Source organism: Ovis aries, chromosome 11, assembly GCF_016772045.2.
Source record: "Ovis aries strain OAR_USU_Benz2616 breed Rambouillet chromosome 11, ARS-UI_Ramb_v3.0, whole genome shotgun sequence".
NCBI classification, from domain to species: domain Eukaryota; kingdom Metazoa; phylum Chordata; class Mammalia; order Artiodactyla; family Bovidae; genus Ovis; species Ovis aries.
Window position 1 is genome coordinate 7,014,508 of NC_056064.1, and position 21,074 is coordinate 7,035,581.

General features: G+C 43.9%; 1 protein-coding gene across 1 annotated transcript in view; it reads left to right on the forward strand.

Moving 5' to 3' along the window:
• ANKFN1 (ankyrin repeat and fibronectin type III domain containing 1) overlaps positions 1–11,173 on the forward strand; it is a 393,710-nt gene extending 382,537 nt beyond the window's left edge. The window contains exon 20 of the mRNA XM_060395103.1: positions 499–11,173. Within this exon, the coding sequence (XP_060251086.1) occupies positions 499–1,268 (770 nt within the window). The 3' untranslated portion in view covers positions 1,269–11,173. The remainder of the gene's footprint in view (positions 1–498) is intronic.
• Positions 11,174–21,074: the final 9,901 nt, after the last annotated feature.

Consider the following 21,074-nt stretch of genomic DNA (forward strand, 5'->3'; position numbering starts at 1 on the left):
AATCCAGGTTTCCCTGACTTCCACCACCGTAGGGCCTCCTCTTCTTTCCCCCTTTTAAGTTTCTGCTATTTTATCAACTGCAGAAGTCACCTCTGAAATAAGATTGGGGAACGAATAAATGAATGCCATCCTGGTTTATTTCCTGTTTCACCCTCTCTCCACAAGTCCAGGGAAAAGTGAATAGTAACATTAGGTGTGGGCAAGGGAGGGCATGTTGCGCTCTGCTGCGGCAAGGCTGGTTGGTCCAGTCAGACTCCCTCTCCCTCCTTTTGCTTTCAGCGAAGAACGGGATCTACTAAATAACATAGAGTCCTACACAGAACGACAATGTGGGACCCCTTGCTCAAAACTTACTAAAATATCAAGAAATAAGCGGAGACCACTAAACAAAGCATCAGCCCTTCTAGGCACGGGGGTGTGGGCTCAAACATAGGACCCGTACTTGAGCCCTCGCTAGGAGTTTCTCTTTTTTTCTAAGCGCAGTCTCTGGCTTTGCAGATTCACAGCCTTGCTCTGACGAAGAAGGCTGCTCAGAAGTCTTCCTGCCCACCGACAGCGACTACGACTCCAGCGACGCCCTGAGCCCCCGAGACCTGGACCTGGTCTACCTGTCATCGCACGACATTGCCCAGCAGTCCCGGAACGGACTGAGCGGCAGTGCCCCCGACGTCCTGCAGGTGCACGATATGAAGCCTCCTTCGGGGCCAGGCCAGGACACCGATCACGCATGTGCCGAGCTCCTGCACAACCTGACCCTCGCAGGCCTTCCGCCCAAGAACCACGCCAAGATGGCGCCAGGAGCACGGCCGCCGCTGGGCTTCCTGGGAAAACGGAAGTCGGCCAAGCAGCCGCACTACGGCGGTTTCAGCCGCCATCACCGCTGGCTGCGCATGCACGGTGAAACGCAGTCGCTGTCGCTGTCAGAGGGCGTGTACACACAGCACCTGTCCAGGGCCTGTGGCCTGGCCCAGGAGCCTGAGGAAGCCGAGCGACTAGGACCTGCCCCCGAGGGGCCACGGGGCCTGGCTCTGGCCCATGCTGCCAGCCTCCCAGAGGAGCGGAAGAGCAGCCTCCAGGACCCTAGGCCTGCGGTGCACCGCATCTACGTGGAGGCCTATCCTGCAGCCCTTGTGGACGCCAAACCCTGGGCCGCCTTAAATCCTGCCGTCATAGGCCACTCGGGCCTGCCCAGTGCCGGGGGGCCGGAGTTGAGCCCAGAGGACCCTACCACTTCCCCTGTGTCGGAGATACTCAGCAGCATGCTTTAGGGAGGTCTACAATTGGCTGTCCACTTTTCGCTGAGAGTCCGTGCATTTTCCATCACCCTACCCCAGCCCTCCTCCACCCCTGTTTTCACCCAATTTGAACTGCTTTCAAGGTTAAAAATCCACAGGTTAGAGGTTCAAGGTCCTCTTTTTTAGAGCTGGAGTGGAGGCAAGAGTGGCCAGTCTCATACCCAGTTCAGCCTATAAAGGACATAAAAGAGCTTTAGTGTCAACATGGAGTCCTGGACACAAGAGTTCAAGCATACCATCCTGATGGTCGCACCTGTGGCAGAGGTTTCTTGTTCAGTTTCTGCGACGTGTCCAGCTTTTTGTGATGCCATGGACTGCAGCAGGCCATGCTCCTCTGACTCTACCTTCTCCTGGAGTTTGTTCAAAGTCATGTCCATTGAGTTGGCAGTCCTATCTAACCATTTCATCCTCTGCTGCCCTCTTTTCCTTTTGCCTTCAGTCTTTCCCAGCACCAGGGTCTTTTCCAGTGAATCCACTTTTTGCACCAGGTGACCAAAGTATTGGAGCTTCAACTTCAGCATCAGTCCTTCCACTGAATATTCAGGGTTGATTTACTTTAGGATCGACTGTTTGGATCTCCTTGATGTCCAAGGGACTCTCAAGAGTCCTGTCCAGCCTTTCAATTCAAAAGCATCTATTCTTCAGAGCTCTACCTTCTTTATGGTCCAACTCTCATATCTGTACATGACTACGAGAAAAACCATACCTTTGACTATATGAACCTTTTTCTCCAAAGAGATCTCTCTGCTTTTTAATACCCTATCTGGGTTTGTCATAGCTTTCCTTCAAAGGAGCAAGCATCTTTTAATTTCATGGCTACAGTCACCATCCACAGTGATTTTAGAGCCCAAGAAAATGAAATCTGTCAGGGCTTCAACTTTTTCCCCTTGTATTTGTCATGAAGTGATAGGACCAGATACCATGATCTTAGTTTATTAAATGTTGAGTTTCAAGCCAGCTTTTTCAATCTCATCTTTCAGCTTCATCAAGAGACTCTTCACTTTCTGCTTTTAGAGTAGTATCATCTGCATATCTGAGGTTATTGATACTTCTCTTGGCAATCCTGATTCCACCTTGTGATTCACCCAGCCCGGCATTTCCCATAATATACTCTGCGTAGACATTAGATAAGCAGGGTGACAATATACAACCTTGTACATCTTTCACAAATTTGAACTTGACAGTTGTTCCATGTCTGGTTCTGTTGCTTCTTGACCGACATACAAGTTTCTGAGGAAATAGGTAAGGTGGTCTGATATTCCTATCTCTTTAAGAATTTTCCACAACTTACCGTGATCCTCATAGCCAAAAGCTTTAGCATAGTCAATGAAGCAGAATTAGATGTTTTTCTGGAACTCCGTTGCTTTTTCTGTGATCCAGCAGATGTTGGCAATTTGATCTCTGGTTCCTCTGCCTTTTCTAAATCCAGCTTGTACATCTGGAAGTTCCCGGTTCGCATACTGCCGAAGCCTAGCTTGAAAGATTTTGAGCATTACCTTGCTAGCATGTGAAATGAGCCCAGTTGTACACTAGTTTGAATGTTCTTTGTCATTGTCCTTTTGGATTAGAATGAAAACTGACCTTTTCCAGTCCTGTGACCACTGCTCAGTTTTCCAAATTTGCTAGCATATTGAGTGCAGCACTTTAACAGCATCATCTTTTAGAATTTTAAGTAGTTCAGCTAGATTAAGATTTTAAATAGTTCATCAGCTCCACTAGTTTTATTTGTAGTAATGCTTCCAAAGGCCTACTTAATTCCACACTACAGGATGTCTGGCTCTAGGTGTGTAACCACAGCATTGTGGTTCTCTGGGTCATTAAGACCTTTTCTGTATATTTCTATGTATTCTTGTCACCTCTTCTTAATCTCTTCTGTTTCTGTTAGGCCCTTCCCATTTCTGTCCTTTATTTTGCCCATCTTTGTGTGAAATGTTCCCTTGATGTCTCCAGTTTTCTTGAAGAGATCTCTAGTCTTTCTCATTCTGTTGTTTTCCTCTATTTATTTGTGTTGCTCTTTTAAGAATGCCTCCTTATCTTTCCTTACTATTTTCTGGAACTCTGCATTCAGTTGGGTATATCTTTCCCTTTCTCCCTTGCCTTTTATTTCTCTTCTTTCTTCTGCTGTTTGTAAAGCCTCCTCAGATAGCCACTTTACCTTCCTGCTTTTCTTTTTTAGGGATGATTTTGTCACTTGCTCCTGCACAATGTTACAAACCTCCATCCACAGTTCTTCAGGCACTCTGTCGACCAGATCTAATCACTTGAATCTATTCATCACCTCCACTGTATAAGGGATTTGATTTAGGTCATACATGAATGGTCTTCCAAGGTGGCTCAGATGGTAAAAATCCACTTGCAGTTCAGGACACCCAGGCTCAATCCCTGGGTCTGGAATTGGTTGTCTGGCATGGCAACCCACTCCAGTATTCTTGCCTTGAGAATCCCGTGGACAGGGGAGCATGGCAGGCTACAGTTCATGGAGTCACACAGAGTCAGACACGACTGAGCAACTAACACACACGCCTGAATGGTCTAGTGGTTTTCCCTACTTTCTTCAATTTAAGCCTGCATTTTGCAATAAGGCACTTGTGATCTGAACCACAGTCAGCTCCAGGACTTGTTTTTGCTAACTATACAGCTTCTCAATCTTTGGATACAAAGACCATAATCTATCTGATTTCAGTTTTGATCATCTATTGATGTCCAGGTAGAGTCATCCCTTGGGTTGCTGGAAACAGGTGTTTGCTCTGAACAAACAAACCATGTTCTCTTGACCAAACTGTGTTAGCCTTTGCCCTGCTTCATTTTGCATTCCAAGGCCAAACTTGCCTGTTATTCCAGGAATCTTGATTTCCTACTTTTGCATTCCAGTCCACTATGATGAAAAGGACATCTTTTCTGGTGTTATTTCTGGAAGGTGTTGTAGGTCTTCATAGAATCAGTCAACTTCAGCTTCTTTGGCCTCAGTGGTTGAGACATAAACTTGGATTACTGTGATGTTGCATGGTTTGCCTTGGAAATGTACTGAGATCATTCTGTCATTTTTGCGGCTGCACCCAAACACTGGATTTCAGACTCTTGTTGACTAGGAAGGCTACTCCATTTTTTTTTCTAAGGGGTTCTTACCCACAGTAGTAGATATGATGGTCATCTGAATTAAATTTTCCTATTCCTCTCCATTTTAGTTGACTCTTTCCTAAGATGCCAGTGTTCACTCTTGTCATCTCATGCTTGACTGTTTCCAATTTATTCATGGCCCCAAACATTCCTGGTTCCTATGCCTTATCGTTCTTTATAGCATTGGACTTTACCTTCACAACCAGACACACCCACACTGAGCATCATGTCTGCTTTGCCCCAGCCACTTCATTTTTTCTGAAGCTATTAGTAATTGCCCTCTGCTCCTCCCCAGTTGCATATTGGCCACCTGCTTTGGGGGGGGGGTGCTTATCTTCTGGTGCCATATCTTTTAGTTCTGTTCATGGGGGGGTGTCTCAGCAAGAATAGTGGAATAGGTTGCCACTCCTCCAGTGAACCACAGATTGTCAGAACTCTCCACTATAACCCATCTGTCTTGGGTGGCACTGCACAGTATGGCTCAGCTCATAGCTTCATTGAGTTATGAAAGCCCCTTCACCATGACAAGGCTGTGATCCATGAAGGGCTTGGCTGAAGTAGGATAACCCAAGAGCCACCCTCAGCTCTGCAGCTGGCTCTGTAATCTGACTCCTGAGTTTAGTCTCTTTCAAGCATTTGTGATTGATAGGAAGGAGTTTTACAGATGAAAATAAGATTAGCATTGTTTTTCCCTCCATTCCAAACCTTTAGAAGAGTTTGTAGAAAGAAGCCCAAGTTGTGTCTCTAGGGAATAGGGTCAGTGGCCTTGTCCTGGGTTCCCTGTCAGATAAACCAAGTTGTTCCAAAGTGCATGTTTCTCAGCAGCTCACCAAATCCAATCTGCCCATCAGCACTGATCTGATTATTAGGCCTTGGGTAGGCCTTTTCTTCAATTTAGTGCTGTGTGGAAACCTCCAGAAATGAAAGTAGAGGAGGCATCTCTTCTAACTCTCTCTTGCAAAGACAGAATAGGCCAGGAAGCAGCCCATTCTGTCCACTCAGATCCCATTCAAGCATGAAAATGGGCCATGAATTATTCCTGGGTGCAAGGAGATGGCTGAGTTAAGTGGAAGTCTGGATTGGAGACAAGACAAGGGGAGGGAGATGGAGACGTGCAAAATTGTATTTCCTTTCCAGTCCTAAAATAAGCAAAGCCGTGGGGGCTGTGACTGAGAATGATAATGGATCTGTTGCAGGTTCTTAGGTGATAGATCTGTAATTGGACAAGAAAGTGCCCTTCAGACGTGGCCAGGCAGGGATGGAATTTTCTCAGTGACTCAGGCACATCTCCTCACCCCCACACAGGTCATCGGACAGACTGTCCAGAGTTTCAGACAGTCTGCATTCCCTTCTTCAATCCTCAGTCAGTTTTGCTCCTAGATCAGCTGCCCCACTGGCCTCGGGAAAAATCTTAAAAGGCCTTGTCGGTGGCTCCATGGCTATGCCCAAAGACACCCAAAAACCTTGCTTTGGTCTCAAGGACTCCCACCTGCCTTTCTCACAAAGGAGAAACCCAAATCAAAGAGCAGTTACATTGGGCATTCAAAACAGGCATGAGTCTTCTTTCCTGGACCCAAGATCCATTCAGTCCACTGATGGTCCTTTTCTGCTTCACAGGCATTTTGGTTAAATATTGCTCTTTACGGTCCTACCCCTGTCCCCACAGTCCTGCTATTCCTTCTCATGGTAAGTCATACGAGGTCACCCGTTCACAATGTTATTCTGATTCCTTCCATTTTTAAAACATTTGATTTAAACGTAAGTAATTATCCTGGTATATAGGTACAGATTTGGTCTGTGGCTTGTGGTCATTAGAAAACTAAAGCCCAGAGCTCAGTCTTTGTTTTAAGAGATTTTCTACTCAATGAACCACTCCCCACCCCCAAAGAATGTCGATCAGAATCACTGCAACTCCTTTCCCAAGCCTGGAAGGATTTTAAAATGCAATTTTATTCTGTTCCGATTGAATTCTATTCTAGAACTAGAATAGACCATAAAATTAGTCGAAGTCCTGGCATTTACAGATGAGGCAGTTAAGGCCCAGAGAGATTAAGTGACTTATTCAAGGTCACAGAGCTAGTTTTGTCTTAAGAGTTAGGGTCAGAACCCAGAACCATTTCCTTTAGGGCAGACTGTCCCATTGGTAATTGGTACATACCTAATCAGCTTTGGATTGTCTGTATTCTACTTACTTAGTTTACAGATCATTTACTTCTAATTCCAAATTCAACTCTTTTTCTCCACCTTTTCTAACAAATTTCCAATATCACAGAGCTCCTGGTTGCTAGAAAATGCAAATTTCATACAATAGATATCTAAGCTAATTAATTAATTATAATTAAGTTAAAACCTAATCAGGAGAAATGCATTTAAAATTGCTTACCATATGACTCCAGTTTAAAAACAAAAATAACACAGAATTGTCTGCACTCAATTTCTACTTATCTCTAGTATAAAACATTACGTACATTGAATAAGTATGTGAGATGAGATGCTGAAATTGTCAAGGATTCCCTGATCATGACCTTTCCGGAGGCATGGAAAGAAGTTTGTGACTGAACTAGATAGGAGGCATTTGCCAGGCAAGCAAAGCAAAGACTGACCCATCCCTCTGACCCCTCATTCAGTCAGCACATTTTGGTAACATTGGGCCACAGAATGACTCATTAAGTAAAATGGCATTAAATTCAAACCCACTAATTTATATTATGGGCATGGGGGATTTTTTTCACTTTCTATGAGGAAAAGAGAAGCATGCCCGTGAAGTGAATAAATGAATGTTAGATTTCAGTGGGCGTACTCAATCAACTTGAAAATGCATTTTCCTAGCAATATTCCTATTAGAAAAATAGACATTATATCCTCAATAATCCACTATTTGTTCACGGAGCTTCCCTCCACCCACACCTCTACTTTACAACTCCTTGTGAGCCTAGTTTCAATTCATACCTTCTTGTGAGGAATAATTGTGTTTTCCAGATCATAGTCCTTTATCCAGCTGTCCAGTCTTCTCATTTTAGAGTCTTGACAAAGTTTAAGGATGTTTTGTTTGTTTCTTTTGCCCTGTCTTATCAGCTTTATTTAGTTTTGTTTGTTTCGGATGTGATAGACTTTTTAAGTCCAACTGGGGAGCCTCTGGAGGAAACTTCCCTGATTCAGATCTTCTTTTCCACAGTGCTTCCCCCATGCTTAATTTTCACCTTTATGAAACCCTCAAAAATCACCGCTCAAAGTCTTCCCTGGGACTCTATTCTAAGTCCCACAGAAATTAAGTAATCAAGTATGAAACAGATTCCCAGGCCACAAGGAGCTCACATTTTGCTTTGAGTGTGGCCGTCATCATCATCCATTACCTTATCCATGTCTTAGGAGAAGCGGGAGCCTGTCGCCTCAACCAGGCCCACACCGTGTATGTTGGGCTAGACATCTTTGGTTTCACTCTTGCTATCTATTCATAAAAGAAGATAGCCTGGAAAATGCAATTCATCGAAAATGCAGATCATGCTCAGTGATCACTTACAAGGTTATCAGAGCATTTTTCTTGGTGAAGATACCTGGGAGACAGTCATCAAAAACATCCAGTCTGGGGAGTGGGTGTTTTAAGAAGTGATTATTTAAGATAAGAACCATTCCATTTTAAGAACATTCACTAACGTTCAAAGCAATAACTGTACTGGAGAAAATGGTTCCATGTGGTTTGAAAGTTGAAGCCAGTTAGTAATAATATTCCTCCAGCCCCCATTCCTAAAGGATCTCAAAGCACTTTATGAAAAGCACTGACTGAAGCCTTGTTGTATTCCCCTAAAAAGACCTTGTCCTGGAGCCACCTGGCAAACACCTACTCCATCCTTGCCAGCAGATCACGCCAGACAAGCGGGAAAGAGGACTGGCCTCATCCATTGTTCTCCTGCCACACGAATGTACGCCCTGGTGAACACTGAGCTCTTCCCTCGAACACGGTTTTAGACAAGTAGGCGTGCAAGATAACCCCACCTCCTTGGCGCTGTCTGGTTCTTCACGCTCCACCCTAGGTGCGCTTCCTTTCTCTTGGACAACTGTCAGCTCGAGCTGTTAGGGGGTCTGCAGGGCGTTTCAGTCCCCTAGTTCTGTTAACAGCACACAGAATCCACTGGCTTTTCAAGACTGATACTTGTTCGAAAGTTGATGGCCTTATTCTGCAGCTCGCTCGACTTTGCATGTAGCAGAGCTCCCGCAGACAATGTGCATCTCTTGGTATATTTATTTATTGGACTATAACATACCAATTAGAGAGGGTAGTTATAGATGAGCAAGAGAGCACTCTCAGAGAATTGAAAGTGCTACATTGTCACTTTATAAAGTCTAAATATTTTTCCAGATGATTCAATTAAGCAAATCGGAACTTTTTTCTGGTCATACCTTTAAGGAAATTTTTAAAGGAGCTATTTGGAAAGCAATGATACCTCTTCACAGGTAGTAGGGTGAACAAGGCAAAAACTTGTTTCTTTGCCGGTCTCCTCTCATAAGATGTTCAAACACATGGCTTATGACTGTTAAGCTAAACTTCAATGCGGCCTTACAAACAACAAGGGTAGTGTATTTGAAACTATGTGTACAGCTTGGAAACTTATTCTAAGATCTTAATTCAGAGCTTTTCTGAGGTGTTGAACTTTGCCATTAGCAAAAAGTATTTTTAGAAAAATCCATTGACTGTTTATGAAGCTCTGATTTTGCCATATTTCAGGTCTCTGGTTTTTCCACCACATCTGCACACAGTACTTATATTTGTTTTGTTTTCTTAATTATTTCTTCCATTTCCATTATTAATGAATTTGTAAATTGATCATTCAACAGGAGAGTTGGTTTTGTTTGATAATCATATAAGTAGACTGTGACAATATTCTCTTTGGATAAAGGAAGGGGATTTGTTGTTGTTTTCAATATTATCCTACGGACTTTACTCTCTAGATATATACATTTTTTTTTTAAATTTTAGGAAAAGTCAATATTTAACTTAGTGGCAAATGTTAAGAAGCTATTAGTTAATACTCTGCTCCTCTTCCTTCATCCCATGACATAAAAGTCTGAATATGGTTTCACAGTTACCACCATCCAGTAGCTGATTTATAAAACCAAGACCAGCAAATTGTTACATTAAGTCACTCTGAGTTGCTGTACTGCTTCTTGCCCTGTGACAAAGCTGATGTTTGGGAGCTCTTATGTATATGATCACAGCATCAGTTTAATGTTTTGGATGGAAAACGAATTTAAAGAAGTGTGGGGGTGGGGTGGGAGAGTAGGAGTGCTTTATAGAAAAAATAATTTAAGTGACATTCTATTAGGCAGTGTTTAATTGCTTTATGCCTAATGTGTACATAGTAATTTGGCTGATTATTGGTTGTTATTTGTTCAGAATTTATTGTATCTCTTTGCTACGTATGCAACTGAGTCTATGTAAACGTTTAGACTTCGGTATGTTATCTGCACAATTTTGTGTGCTTTAAACCTCTGTAAATGTACAGAAGAATCATCATGTACGGTGTGTTAAATGTGACCTCCAATCTTGAAACAATAATATTTTGTAGTATGTACTTTTGCAGACTATTTGAGCATTTTAAATAGATATTGTAACTGGCCAGTACCCTCAGTCAAAACCAACACTGGTGAAATGCATGCCTCTTGAGCCTACCAATTTATATGAGGTCAGGGCTTAATAAGACTTAAGATAATTTTTCTAATGGCAAGTATTTTTGATAATTTCCTACCTGCCTAATTGTATCTGAAAGAAAAATTGTCAACAGAAGAAATCTTACCCGTCAGAGGGAATGACTTAATTTCATAAGCATTAAATAATACTAATATACTTTATATCTAATTTGATGTTGTTGAAACCTAGTTCAAGGAGGAAGAAGTCAAAAATATTGTTGATTCTTTATAAGATCTTTTGTTGTTTAAAGGATAATTTCCAAACCCTTGTCTACAGTGTGGAAAAATGTCAATTAATAAACTAATAGAATTGTCAGTACTTGGCTTACCTGTTTTTCCCAAGTCTCTATGAAGACAAAGATTTTTCAGTCTGAGCTTTTAAAATCTCACTGAAACTTTGAAAGAGTTACTATGTAGGGCATTGTCTTGACAATTATTGGAAAACTCTGACCTGTTGGCCCTCTATCGATCAATAGCAGTTGAGTAATTTCTCTTGTACTGTCTGTTGGTTGGTGTCAAGTATTGAAAATACAGCAGCAAACTACCACGGCAAATATTCTCATCAGACTGCACCCAGGAGCTCAGGCATCTTGACCTTAGCCCTCCTCCACTGCGTGCATGTTTAAATGTCTTCAGTGCATTTCTGCATGCGCTGCCCTATCTCTACCTCTCTATGCCTTTATTAATACACCCACAGAGCTCTTCCCTTACCGCTACTCCTTCTGGCTGAGATTTGAGATTTCTTCTGTGTTTGAGCATACTACAAACAGATTACTTCAATCCCAGGAACTTGCACAAAGGTCCTCTTGAATTCCCAAGAACAGAAAATACACTGCTTTGGACTATGTATTTGTCTTACGTTGTTTTACAGAATTCTTTTAAATATACACACACACAAATTCAACTTTTCTGGCATGTTTGTGGTCGGCTTTCCTGACAACCTAAGAAGGCTGTTGTGTTGTCCTGATAAAACGTGCTGTTTTCCCTATGTAAATTGTCATCTTTCTAAGCAAACCATTACTTTCTCTCCCTAATTCTGTCTTTAAATAAAAGTTTACCTTCTTTTTCAAATCAAACAGATGACACTGCTCTTCGATATCCTCTTTCTTCTATGGACACTCCTGGGGAGGTGTTGGGAGAGGGTCATAACAGAGTAAGAGCAGGTCTTTCAAATTCAAGCCAAGTAAGAAGTGAGCCTTCATTGACTGCTTAGCCCTTTCGATAAGGTATGCCAAGCAATATACAGTATTTCCATCTGCCAGAGAGAAATAATTCCTTCTTCTCCAGAAAAATTTTCGAATATTATGTTGGAGAATTAGGCAAGCTTAAACCAGGAGTTTTGTATTGATTTACCGTGACTGCCAGGCAGGGGAAAACACTCACCAGGAAATTCTCTCGCCCAGTATCATCTGTCAAGGAAGTTCGATTTTTGCAATGATTCCTTGACTGTGCAAATGCATTTTCTTTTTCAGATAGCACATGGCACACTCACCTTTGCATAATGCTTCTTATGCTGTCTATACTACTGCTAATAATAATAATAATCCTTATTCTATCATATAATCCCTCTTCTGTCAATCATTGTACTGTTATTTTGCCACAGAAGGGACTGGCATTAGACACAGACTAGAGGAAGCTAGGCCCCAGCAGTACCCTAGACTGGATCAGGATACTAGTCTATACTAGACTAGATCAGATCTCTAACAGCCTGTTTTTTCTCCCATTATGGTTTATTACAGGATATTGAATATAGTTTCCTATGCTATATAACAGGACCGTGTTCATCCATTCTATATGTAATAGTTCGTATCTGCTAGTCCCAAACTCCCAGTCCTTCCCTCTCCTGCTCCCTTCCCACTTGGCAATTGCCTGGTTTTGTTTGGTTTTTCTTTTTTATCTTCGTCTCCCCAGCACATTTCATAGCTCCTGGTACAAAGACTTGTTAAATGGGTGATAAACTGATGAAGCGATCCACTGAAAATCAGGTTAATTATCATCGTTTGCTTAACTTCTCCGCAGAGAAATGAACTCCAGGACTTTTCCAAATGCATATCAGCCTGCAGCTCTCTATAATGGATCAGAGGACACTCCTTCAGGCTGTATTGAATGGATTTCCTGAAAAACTCTACCACGAACTCCACATGCCACCTCCAGAGTGCTTTGATGGAGGTCAGCCTCCTGAAGGAAGTCAGGGTGGGGAACATTGCCGTCCAGACAGCCCTTTGGATCCAAAAGCCCAGCATCCTGTCCAGTGACTGGACACCATGGAGGTGGATACGTGCTGGTCACCTATCCCAGCTGCACCCTCGGAGCACCCAGAAAACCTGCAAAAGTATTGTCCCAATGCCCGAAAGGCCATTTTTGCCCGCACCACTTATCCCACCAAGCTTTTGGTAACTGCACTCTCCTATATGTTTATAAAAGACTTTCACAAGCACCGTCCTATTTGAGACTGACAAACCTCCCTGTGAGGTGATCACAGCAAGAACTTTTATCTCCGTTTTGCAAATAAGGAACTTGAGGCTCAATGAAGTGAAATCCAGGTCCCAAGACTCCTGACTATCCAGCATGCTCCATGCCGTAGACTTAGGTCTTATGAGGGAAGGACAATACCTGAATTGGCCAACAGAAGCTCTCTGTCTCTGGAACAGACACCTTGCATGGACAGACACACAGAGGACATTATATACGAAGATAGTGACCACAAAGGAAGCTGAATCAGATAGCAAAGCACACAGACCCTTTCCCGGGAGGCCCATGTTTTAGCTCAGGGTCCTGCACTCTGTGACTACAAGCCAGACACTTTTCCTCTCTGAACTTACAGATGAAGACATCTATCAAATGCTCAGGATCGTTTTCAGCTTTGAAATGTCAAATACTCTTGAGGGGCTCCCCTGATGGCGCGGTGGTAAAGTACCCACCTGCCAGTGCAGGAGAGAGCGGGTTGGATCTCTGATCCAGGAAGATCCCACATGCTGAGAAGCAACTAAGCCCGTGCTGCACAGCTATTGAACCTGTGCCCTAGAGCTCCAAAGCCACTTACCCTAGATCCAGGGCTGCTCAACAAAAGAAGACAGCTCAGTGAGACATCCGTGCATCACAAATAGGGAGTGGACCCCGCGCCGCAACTAGAGACAAGCCCACGCAGCAACGAAGACTCAGCACAGGCAAAGCTAAATAAATAAAGTTGTATAAAAAAAAGAGATGAAATGGTCAAATACTCACAAAATTTTAAAATTTCAAATAAAAAAATACACTGGGGATATATCAGAGATGAGTCATGATTCCTCTCAGAGCATCTCTGTTTTGTTTATATGTTTGGTGCTGCCTTTGCTTTTTGGGGAAGAGCAAGTGGGTGAGGATAGCAGACACGACAATGAGTCTATCCCAGAGCAGAGAGTGGGGAAGGAAAACAGCTGAACGATTCCTGCTCAACATCCCATTCCAATACCTGCCCCCCAAGTTCCTCCTTCTGCTCCACTCTGACCCCAGTCCTTCTCAGAAAGCAGCCTTGCTTATTTCCATTTCCTTTTTCCTGATCATCCAGGCCATTGTGGAATCACAGTGGATAGGGTCTGGAATAGCCCTTGGACCTGCCCTGGCATCCTGACTTGACAACAGCACCATTCACCAGCTGTTCTCTTAGATCCTGCCCAACCACTGCCCTACCATCCCTTCCCTGGAGTGTCCTGGAAAGGGTCAAGGCATTGCACAACTCCAGGGGGCACTATTATAAAGTGTGGAATGTTCTCCATCAGCCATTTCCCAGAACCCAGGAGGGAAGCAAGCAGGCCTTCTGCCAGACAGCACGCCTGCTGTGGGCATCTCCTTTGGGCTGGAAGGGAAGTGGAAGGGTTGGCATGAGACAGCTCAAGGCCCCTGTCCTGCAGGATGTTTGTCCTGCCATGGTGGGGCCTGCTTTGAGGCACGATGGTAGACACACACTTGATTCTTTCGAGTCCGGAGAAACTCAAGCCCCAGCCCGGCCCCCGCATGGGCCATTCGGCCTGGCCGGTGCCAGATGCCAGCCATTGTTCTCCTGCCATCCTCAGCAAAGCCTGTGAGGTCAGGACAGCACCATTCCCTGACAAACGTTCAGTACATTTCCTCGGGTCCCAGGAGGCTTGATACTGAAATGTTTTCCTCCTCACAGTTATATTTTCCTTGGTTGAAAAAGTTTTGTTTTGGAAGTTGCTACCCTGTCGAGGTAGTGAGTCAGTTTGGGAGGCCGGTGCAGAGGGGAAAATGCACATCACTGGCAGAGGCCCGCAGCATGGGGGTGAGGGAAGGTGGGAGATTCCGGGGGGAGAGCCAGGGCCCCACCCTCCGCCCCCTCCCACTCCTGCAGGAAGAACACGGCCCCTCCTTCCCAGCTGGGGCACCTCTTCACTGGGGTCAGGGGCCCAGCCCCACTGGTGCTTTCGGACTTATTCCTGGGAAAGGCCAGGTAGGCTGGGAAGGAACTGGCGTTACAGGCCACCTTTGGAGTGCCAGCGAATCATCGGCTCCCCACCTTCTGTGAAAGTTGGTAGTGGTATCTATATTTTCCAGGTTGGCAAACTGAGGCTCAGGATAAGGGGAATCACATGCCTGACGTCACCCAGCCAGCAAGTGGCCGAGGCCAGAATTCAAGGAGTCCCCTGCTGGCTATGCCACGTGATCTGGCTAGAAGGCTCATTCATTCCTACCCAGACAAGGCCCAAGTGACTCCGGGGAGGGACAAGGAGACACACCTAGAGAGACAACCGGGGAAGGACTTAGGCGGTGGAAGAAGAGGGGCTTGCGGGCCACCCCTGACTCTCCCTGCCATCTTGTCCTCCCCTCGGTTTCCCCACCCTATACATTTCTTCATCTGGAGAGAAGACTCATAGAGATACAAAAACACACGTCGACGCACCAGCACTCTCAGATCCCACCCCACATACGCAACACACACACACCCATCCACGCCAGCACAGAGGCGCACACATCTGGAGGTAAATCTCGGGATTCAAGGGCTGGCTCCATGCCAGCTCTGAGCCCCGAGTAGCCCACTGAGGAGCCCTGGTCTGCCTCACTTTGGGAGGTCAAATCAATGAAAGAGCCCTGGTAGTTTAGAAAAGAGAAAGGGAGAAAAAAAAGAACACCAGCACCTCTCATGATGGGAGGTCAGAGCAAATGAAACCAGGAGGAGGGGGTAGCAGTATGGGGGCGAGGGGGAGAAGGTGGGGGTGGGGAGCCTGGTGCTGGCAGCTGAATTCCTACCCTGGCCCAGCTCCAAAAGATTAAAATAGAGCTCTTAGAGTGTCCCCTCCACAGACCAGCCTGCCAGGGGCCAGACAATACGTGGGTTTGTGCTCCAGCACAGGCCTCCAGAGAGGTGATGTTTTTACCCGGACAGCTAAAGGCACAGAGGCAGGTCTAAAGCAATTCCAAAGCTCCTTTGGCCCACAGTCCCAGAACAGGCCACAGCAGAGGGAGCGCTCCCGGCTGCTAGGACGCACACAGATCAGCTCTTTTCTCGTCTCACCCTAGGGCAGGCCGCTGGACTCACACTTCTGCATTCTATCTGCTCCCAAAACATCCACTGGCAGGGCCATGTGGGATGAAGTCTTAGCAAATTCGTTATACTTTAATTTGGAAAAAAAAAAAAAAAAATCTCAGCCCGGCTGTAAACAGGCAGCTCTACTAATGAGGAATGGACAGGGTGTCCCTTGGGGTTATCAGAAATACTCAGATAAGTACAGACACCTCATTTTCCCTACCCAGGGAACACAGTTCCCCCAGAAGGAAGCCCCACTGGCCACTTGAGGCTTCATCTGCTTCCTTGGAATTCTTGAGGATTTCAGGCAGCTGCAACTGAAGTCAGACCACTTGCTAATGCGGAGGATGAAAACAAGTATGCATCCGCTCAGCGCACAGGTTTTGGGGTTTGCCAGACGTGGGTTCTAATCCTGACTCTGCCACTTGGTTGCTTTTTGAATGTGTGCAAATTATTTAATCTCTCTGGAACTTGGGTTATCTCTAATACCACCTACTAATGATCCTAGGGTTAAGTGAGAAAATACATTAAATGTGGAAAAATCAATGCCTGGCATCTATCTAACAAAAGCTAGCCAACAATAACAAAAAATTCCCTCCTACTGGGTTTCTGGAAGACCTCTCCCCCTTAACTAGGATGAAAATGTAATTTGTCATCAAAACCAGAATACTTTTGACAGTGAGAGTGGACACTAACTGGACAGACCCTAGGACAGACTGACTTACCAGGGACTGTCTCTGGAAAATTAGGACAAATGAGCCCCCTTCTATAACTTTCTGAAGGGTTCCTATATAATATTCCATTAAAATAATTCTTTTAAAATGGCCCTAAACTTAATTCTATATCATGAAGCCCACTGGAAGTAATAACCCTCTATGACATACCATGTTATTCACACATGAAATTGTAATTTTAAATATAATTTTATTTCTATTTAAAAATCATAAGGTTATAATGTTAATATATTATCACTTATAATCATAAGTAATAAGTCATATTTGGATGGAGGATTAAAAATTGATAAAATTCTACTGCTGTTTTAATTTTTTCTTTTCTGATATTCGAAAAAAAAGAAGCTCTTATTTAAGTTTAATGGAAAACTCTTCGTTCTAGTTCACAGAACACCAATATTCCACAAAAGCAACATTTGAGAATCTCAGTCTTAAAGAACCAAGAATAACCCCCCAGGGAGTAAGGGATGGAGAGCAACTTTTGTGATCGTGACATATTTTCTTTTCTTTAAACAGTTTTAGCCATTCAAGAATGAAGATCAAGATGTAGGAGGTCTCAGCTCTTCACTAAGTATATCTCTCCATAGGGCCACTTGAGTATCCTCATGGCATGGTGCCTGGCTTGCCCAGGGCAAGGGATCTAGCAAAGAGAGCAAGGCTATCTAATCATGCCTAGGACTGAGGACAGTCCCAGGCATATCACTGAGTTGGTTGCCTTAATGAAAGTGGTGAAGAATCCTCCTGTCAATTCTAGAAGCCTGAGAATTATCCATGGGCTTCTTTTTCAGGACTGAAAGCAACAGATTTAGTCTATTAGAAAGAATCTTTATACCCCAAACCAGACAGCTCTCCGAAAGTAATCCTGTCAGCCAGGTAAAATCTGGGACCTCAAATGCAGAAAATGCCAGAGAAGCTTTTTTTTTTTTTTTTTGGCATGACTATTTTGAAACACACCATTGATTGTAAGCTTATGGTATCTTCCACTCAACCCAGCCAATCCTTCTCTCGGCTTTGGGTGCCATTGGGATCTCAGGTGCCCTCCTGACTTTCTGGAAGATTCCTAAGGTCCCTGTTGCCCCTTCTGACTTTATGTGTTTGTTGTTTGTTAAAAATAAAGCGTCTTCCCCTGGAGTGTTTTGATTGCATTAAATGCATTGAAATCACATGTGTAGGGCTGTATGGGCTTCCCAGGTGGTGCTAGTTCTAAAGAACCAGCCTGCCAAAGTGGGAGACAGAAGAGCCATAGGTTCAATCCCTCAGTCAGGACGATCCCCTGGAGGAAGGCATGGCAACCCACTCCAGTACTCTTGCCTGGAGAATCCCTTGGAAAGAGGAGCCTGGAGGGCTACAGTCCATAGCGTCCCAAAGAGTGGGACACGACTGAAGCAAATTAGCATGCATGCACACACGTAGGGCTGAATGGCTCACACTGTGATCTCTCTTTTAATTCTTACAACCTGCAAGGTGGTCACTGAGATGATGCCCATTTTTCTCACAAAGATATCGACTCTAAGAGAATATAGCCAGTAAGCAGAGAAACAGAAAATATAGACCTACTGACTTTAAACCCTATGCTCTGTCTAGTATATCACACCTCAGTATTACAATCCATTTATTTTATTTAACATGAAATGCTATTTAGACATGCTCACTCCTTGCATTTCACCTAAGTCATTTAAACCACAACACACACATTCACACCTACACTCTCTGGCACACATGGATGCATTTCAAAACTGGGTCTGTAGAAATCAGCCTACCCTAGATCCCAACTTAAACAATGAGTAGATGCATTTGCCTGGGTTTTCCTTCAGTCACACTGCCACTTTGAGAAATTGGCTACTGCATAGATAAAATAGAATAATGGCTTAGAGAGTTGGTTTAAGGTAGAAAAAACAGACATCGTTTATTATAGCATTAATCAGCATGAAAGAATATAAGACATGGCACCAAGTAAAACCAAAATCCCACCTTGAGAAATCTCAATAGTGATAAAAGCGTAAAGAGATAAGAATATTTGTACAGAATGCTTAATGCAGCTTTGCTGTTCGTGGCAAAACTAACTGGAAACAACCTGAGTGCCAATGAGTAAAGGAAGAGTTGGACAAACTATGCTGCGACTATAGGGCTGCTATGAGATTCCCAGGTGGCTCGGGGTAAAGAGTCCACCGTCAATGCACAGATTCCATCCCAGGCTCAGGAAGATCCCCTGGAGGAGGACATGACAACCCACTCCAGCTTTCTGCCTGGACAATCCCATAGGTGGTGGAGACCGGCAGGCTACAGTCCATGGGGCCGCACAGAGCTAGACACGATTGGGCTGGCACACACAGAGCTGTTATCAAGAATAAGAGCCATTTATATTGACCTGTAAATATCCATGATGGGTTGAGAGGAAAAAAAAAAAAAAAAGAGGAAGGGGAGGGAAGGGAAGGAGAGTAAGAATGTAAATGGTATTTTATGACCCAGCCTGCGGTAAGTAATTTTTTAAATCCTATTAATGCATATGTGATACACATATATGCGGAGAAACACAGACTGTAACTTCTGACTTTGGACTAGAAGAAGGATGCAAGAGATTATTAACATTTTTGCCTACTTTGGAATTATCGGACTTGGTTAAAAAGAGAGTACATATTATTTCTATAATTTAAAACCATAATAAAGCAGATCAAGATAAAAGAAAAAATAAACTAAGACCAGAATTTTGCCAAGTCTGATTTCAGCAAAGAAAACTCAGATTCCTGCCCTTAACATCTTTGAGTTTATCCAAACGCACTCTCTTAATTGGCCCCAGACACTGACATCTGTGCAGAATACCTCCACTCCTCACTCCGCCTTGGTTTTCCAAATGGCCATCTCTGCTGGATGTTCAGACTTTAGTTGAGGCCCATCTTCCCCACCCCCACATCCCCCTCCACCCACTCAAACCAAAGAAGACTTTAGTCCTTGCTGAAAAGGCCAAGAATAAATCCTTTCCACCCCAATTATTCTACCAATGCATCATTCTCCCCACTCTTTTCTCCCCAAACTCCAGATGGTGAACTCTGGAAATGGGTGACCGTGGGAGGAAGTGGAATCTCCCTTTCTAAAGGTCTTTACCGAGGGAGGCGCATCTGTGGGGGATGGCTTGGATTAACTGAAGTTAGAACAAGTTAGTTCTGGGTGGCTTGCCATTTTTGGGAGCGCTGATTGCATGCAGAGTCCAGTGAGAAGGAGAGACAGGAAATCAGGATCTCTGGTGGCAGAGAAAATATCCACAGATGAAATAAGTTCGTAGCCTGAAGAAGCAGTAGTTAGTCAACAATTTCTATGCAGCTTTTGGGCCACGTAAACCTAGAGAGAAAGCTTGAACTAGTGACAGGCTCATGATTCAGGACAAGCTTCATCCGCAGATGTCATTTAGTAGGGATTAACCCCATGAACAGTATGAAAAGGCAAAATGATAGGATACTGAAAGAAGAACCCCCCAGGTGAGTAGGTGCCCAATATGCTACTGGAGATCACTGGAGAAATAACTCCAGAAAAAATGAAGGAATGGAGCCAAAGCAAAAACAATACCCAGCTGTGGATGTGACTGGTGATAGAAGCAAGGTCAGATGCTGTAAAGAGCAATATTGCATAGGAACCTGGAATGTCAGGTCCATGAATCAAGGCACATTGGAAGTGGTCAAACAAGAGATGGCAGGAGTGAATCTCGACATTCTAGGAATCAGCAAACTAAAATGGACTGGAATGGGTGAATTTAACTCAGATGACCATTATATCTACTACTGTGGGCAGGAATCCCTCAGAAGAAATGGAGTAGCCATCATGGTCAACAAAAGAGTCCAAAATGCAGTACTTGGATGCAATCTCAAAAATGTCAGAATGATCTCTGTTCATTTCCAAGGCAAACCATTCAATATCACAGTTATCCAAGTCTATGCCCCAACCAGTAACGCTGAAGAAGCTGAAGTTGAACAGTTCTATGAAGACCTACAAGACCTTTTAGAACTAACACCCAAAAAATATGTCCTTTTCATTATAGGGGACTGGAATGCAAAAGTAGGAAGTCAAGAAACACCTGGAGTAACAGGCAAATTTGGCCTTGGAACGTGGAATGAAGCAGGGCAAAGACTAACAGAGTTTTGCCAAGTAAATGCACTGGTCATAGCAAACACCCTCTTCCAACAACACAAGAGAAGACTCTACACATGGACATCACCAGATGGTCAACACCGAAATCAGATTGATTATATTCTTTGCAGCCAAAAATGGAGAAACTCTATACAGTCAACAAAAACAAGACCAGGAGCTGACTGTGGCTCAGATCATGAACTCCTTATTACCAAATTCAGACTCAAATTGAAGAAAGTAGGGAAAACCGCTAGACCATTCAGGTATGACCTAAATAAAATCCTTTATGATTATATAGTGGAAGTCAGAAATAGATTTAAGGGCCTAGATCTGATAGATGGAGTGCCTGATGAACGATGGAATGAGGTTCGAGACATTGTACAGGAGGCAGGGATCAAGACTATCCCGATGGAAAAGAAATGCAAAAAAGCAAAGTGGCTGTCTGGGAAGGCCTTACAAATAGCTGTGAAAAGAAAAGGAGAAAAGGAAAGATATAAGCATCTGAATGCAGAGTTCCAAAGAAGAGCAGTAAGAGATAAGAAAGCCTTCTTCAGCGATCAATGCAAAGAAATAGAGGAAAAGAACAGAATGGAAAAGACTAGAGAT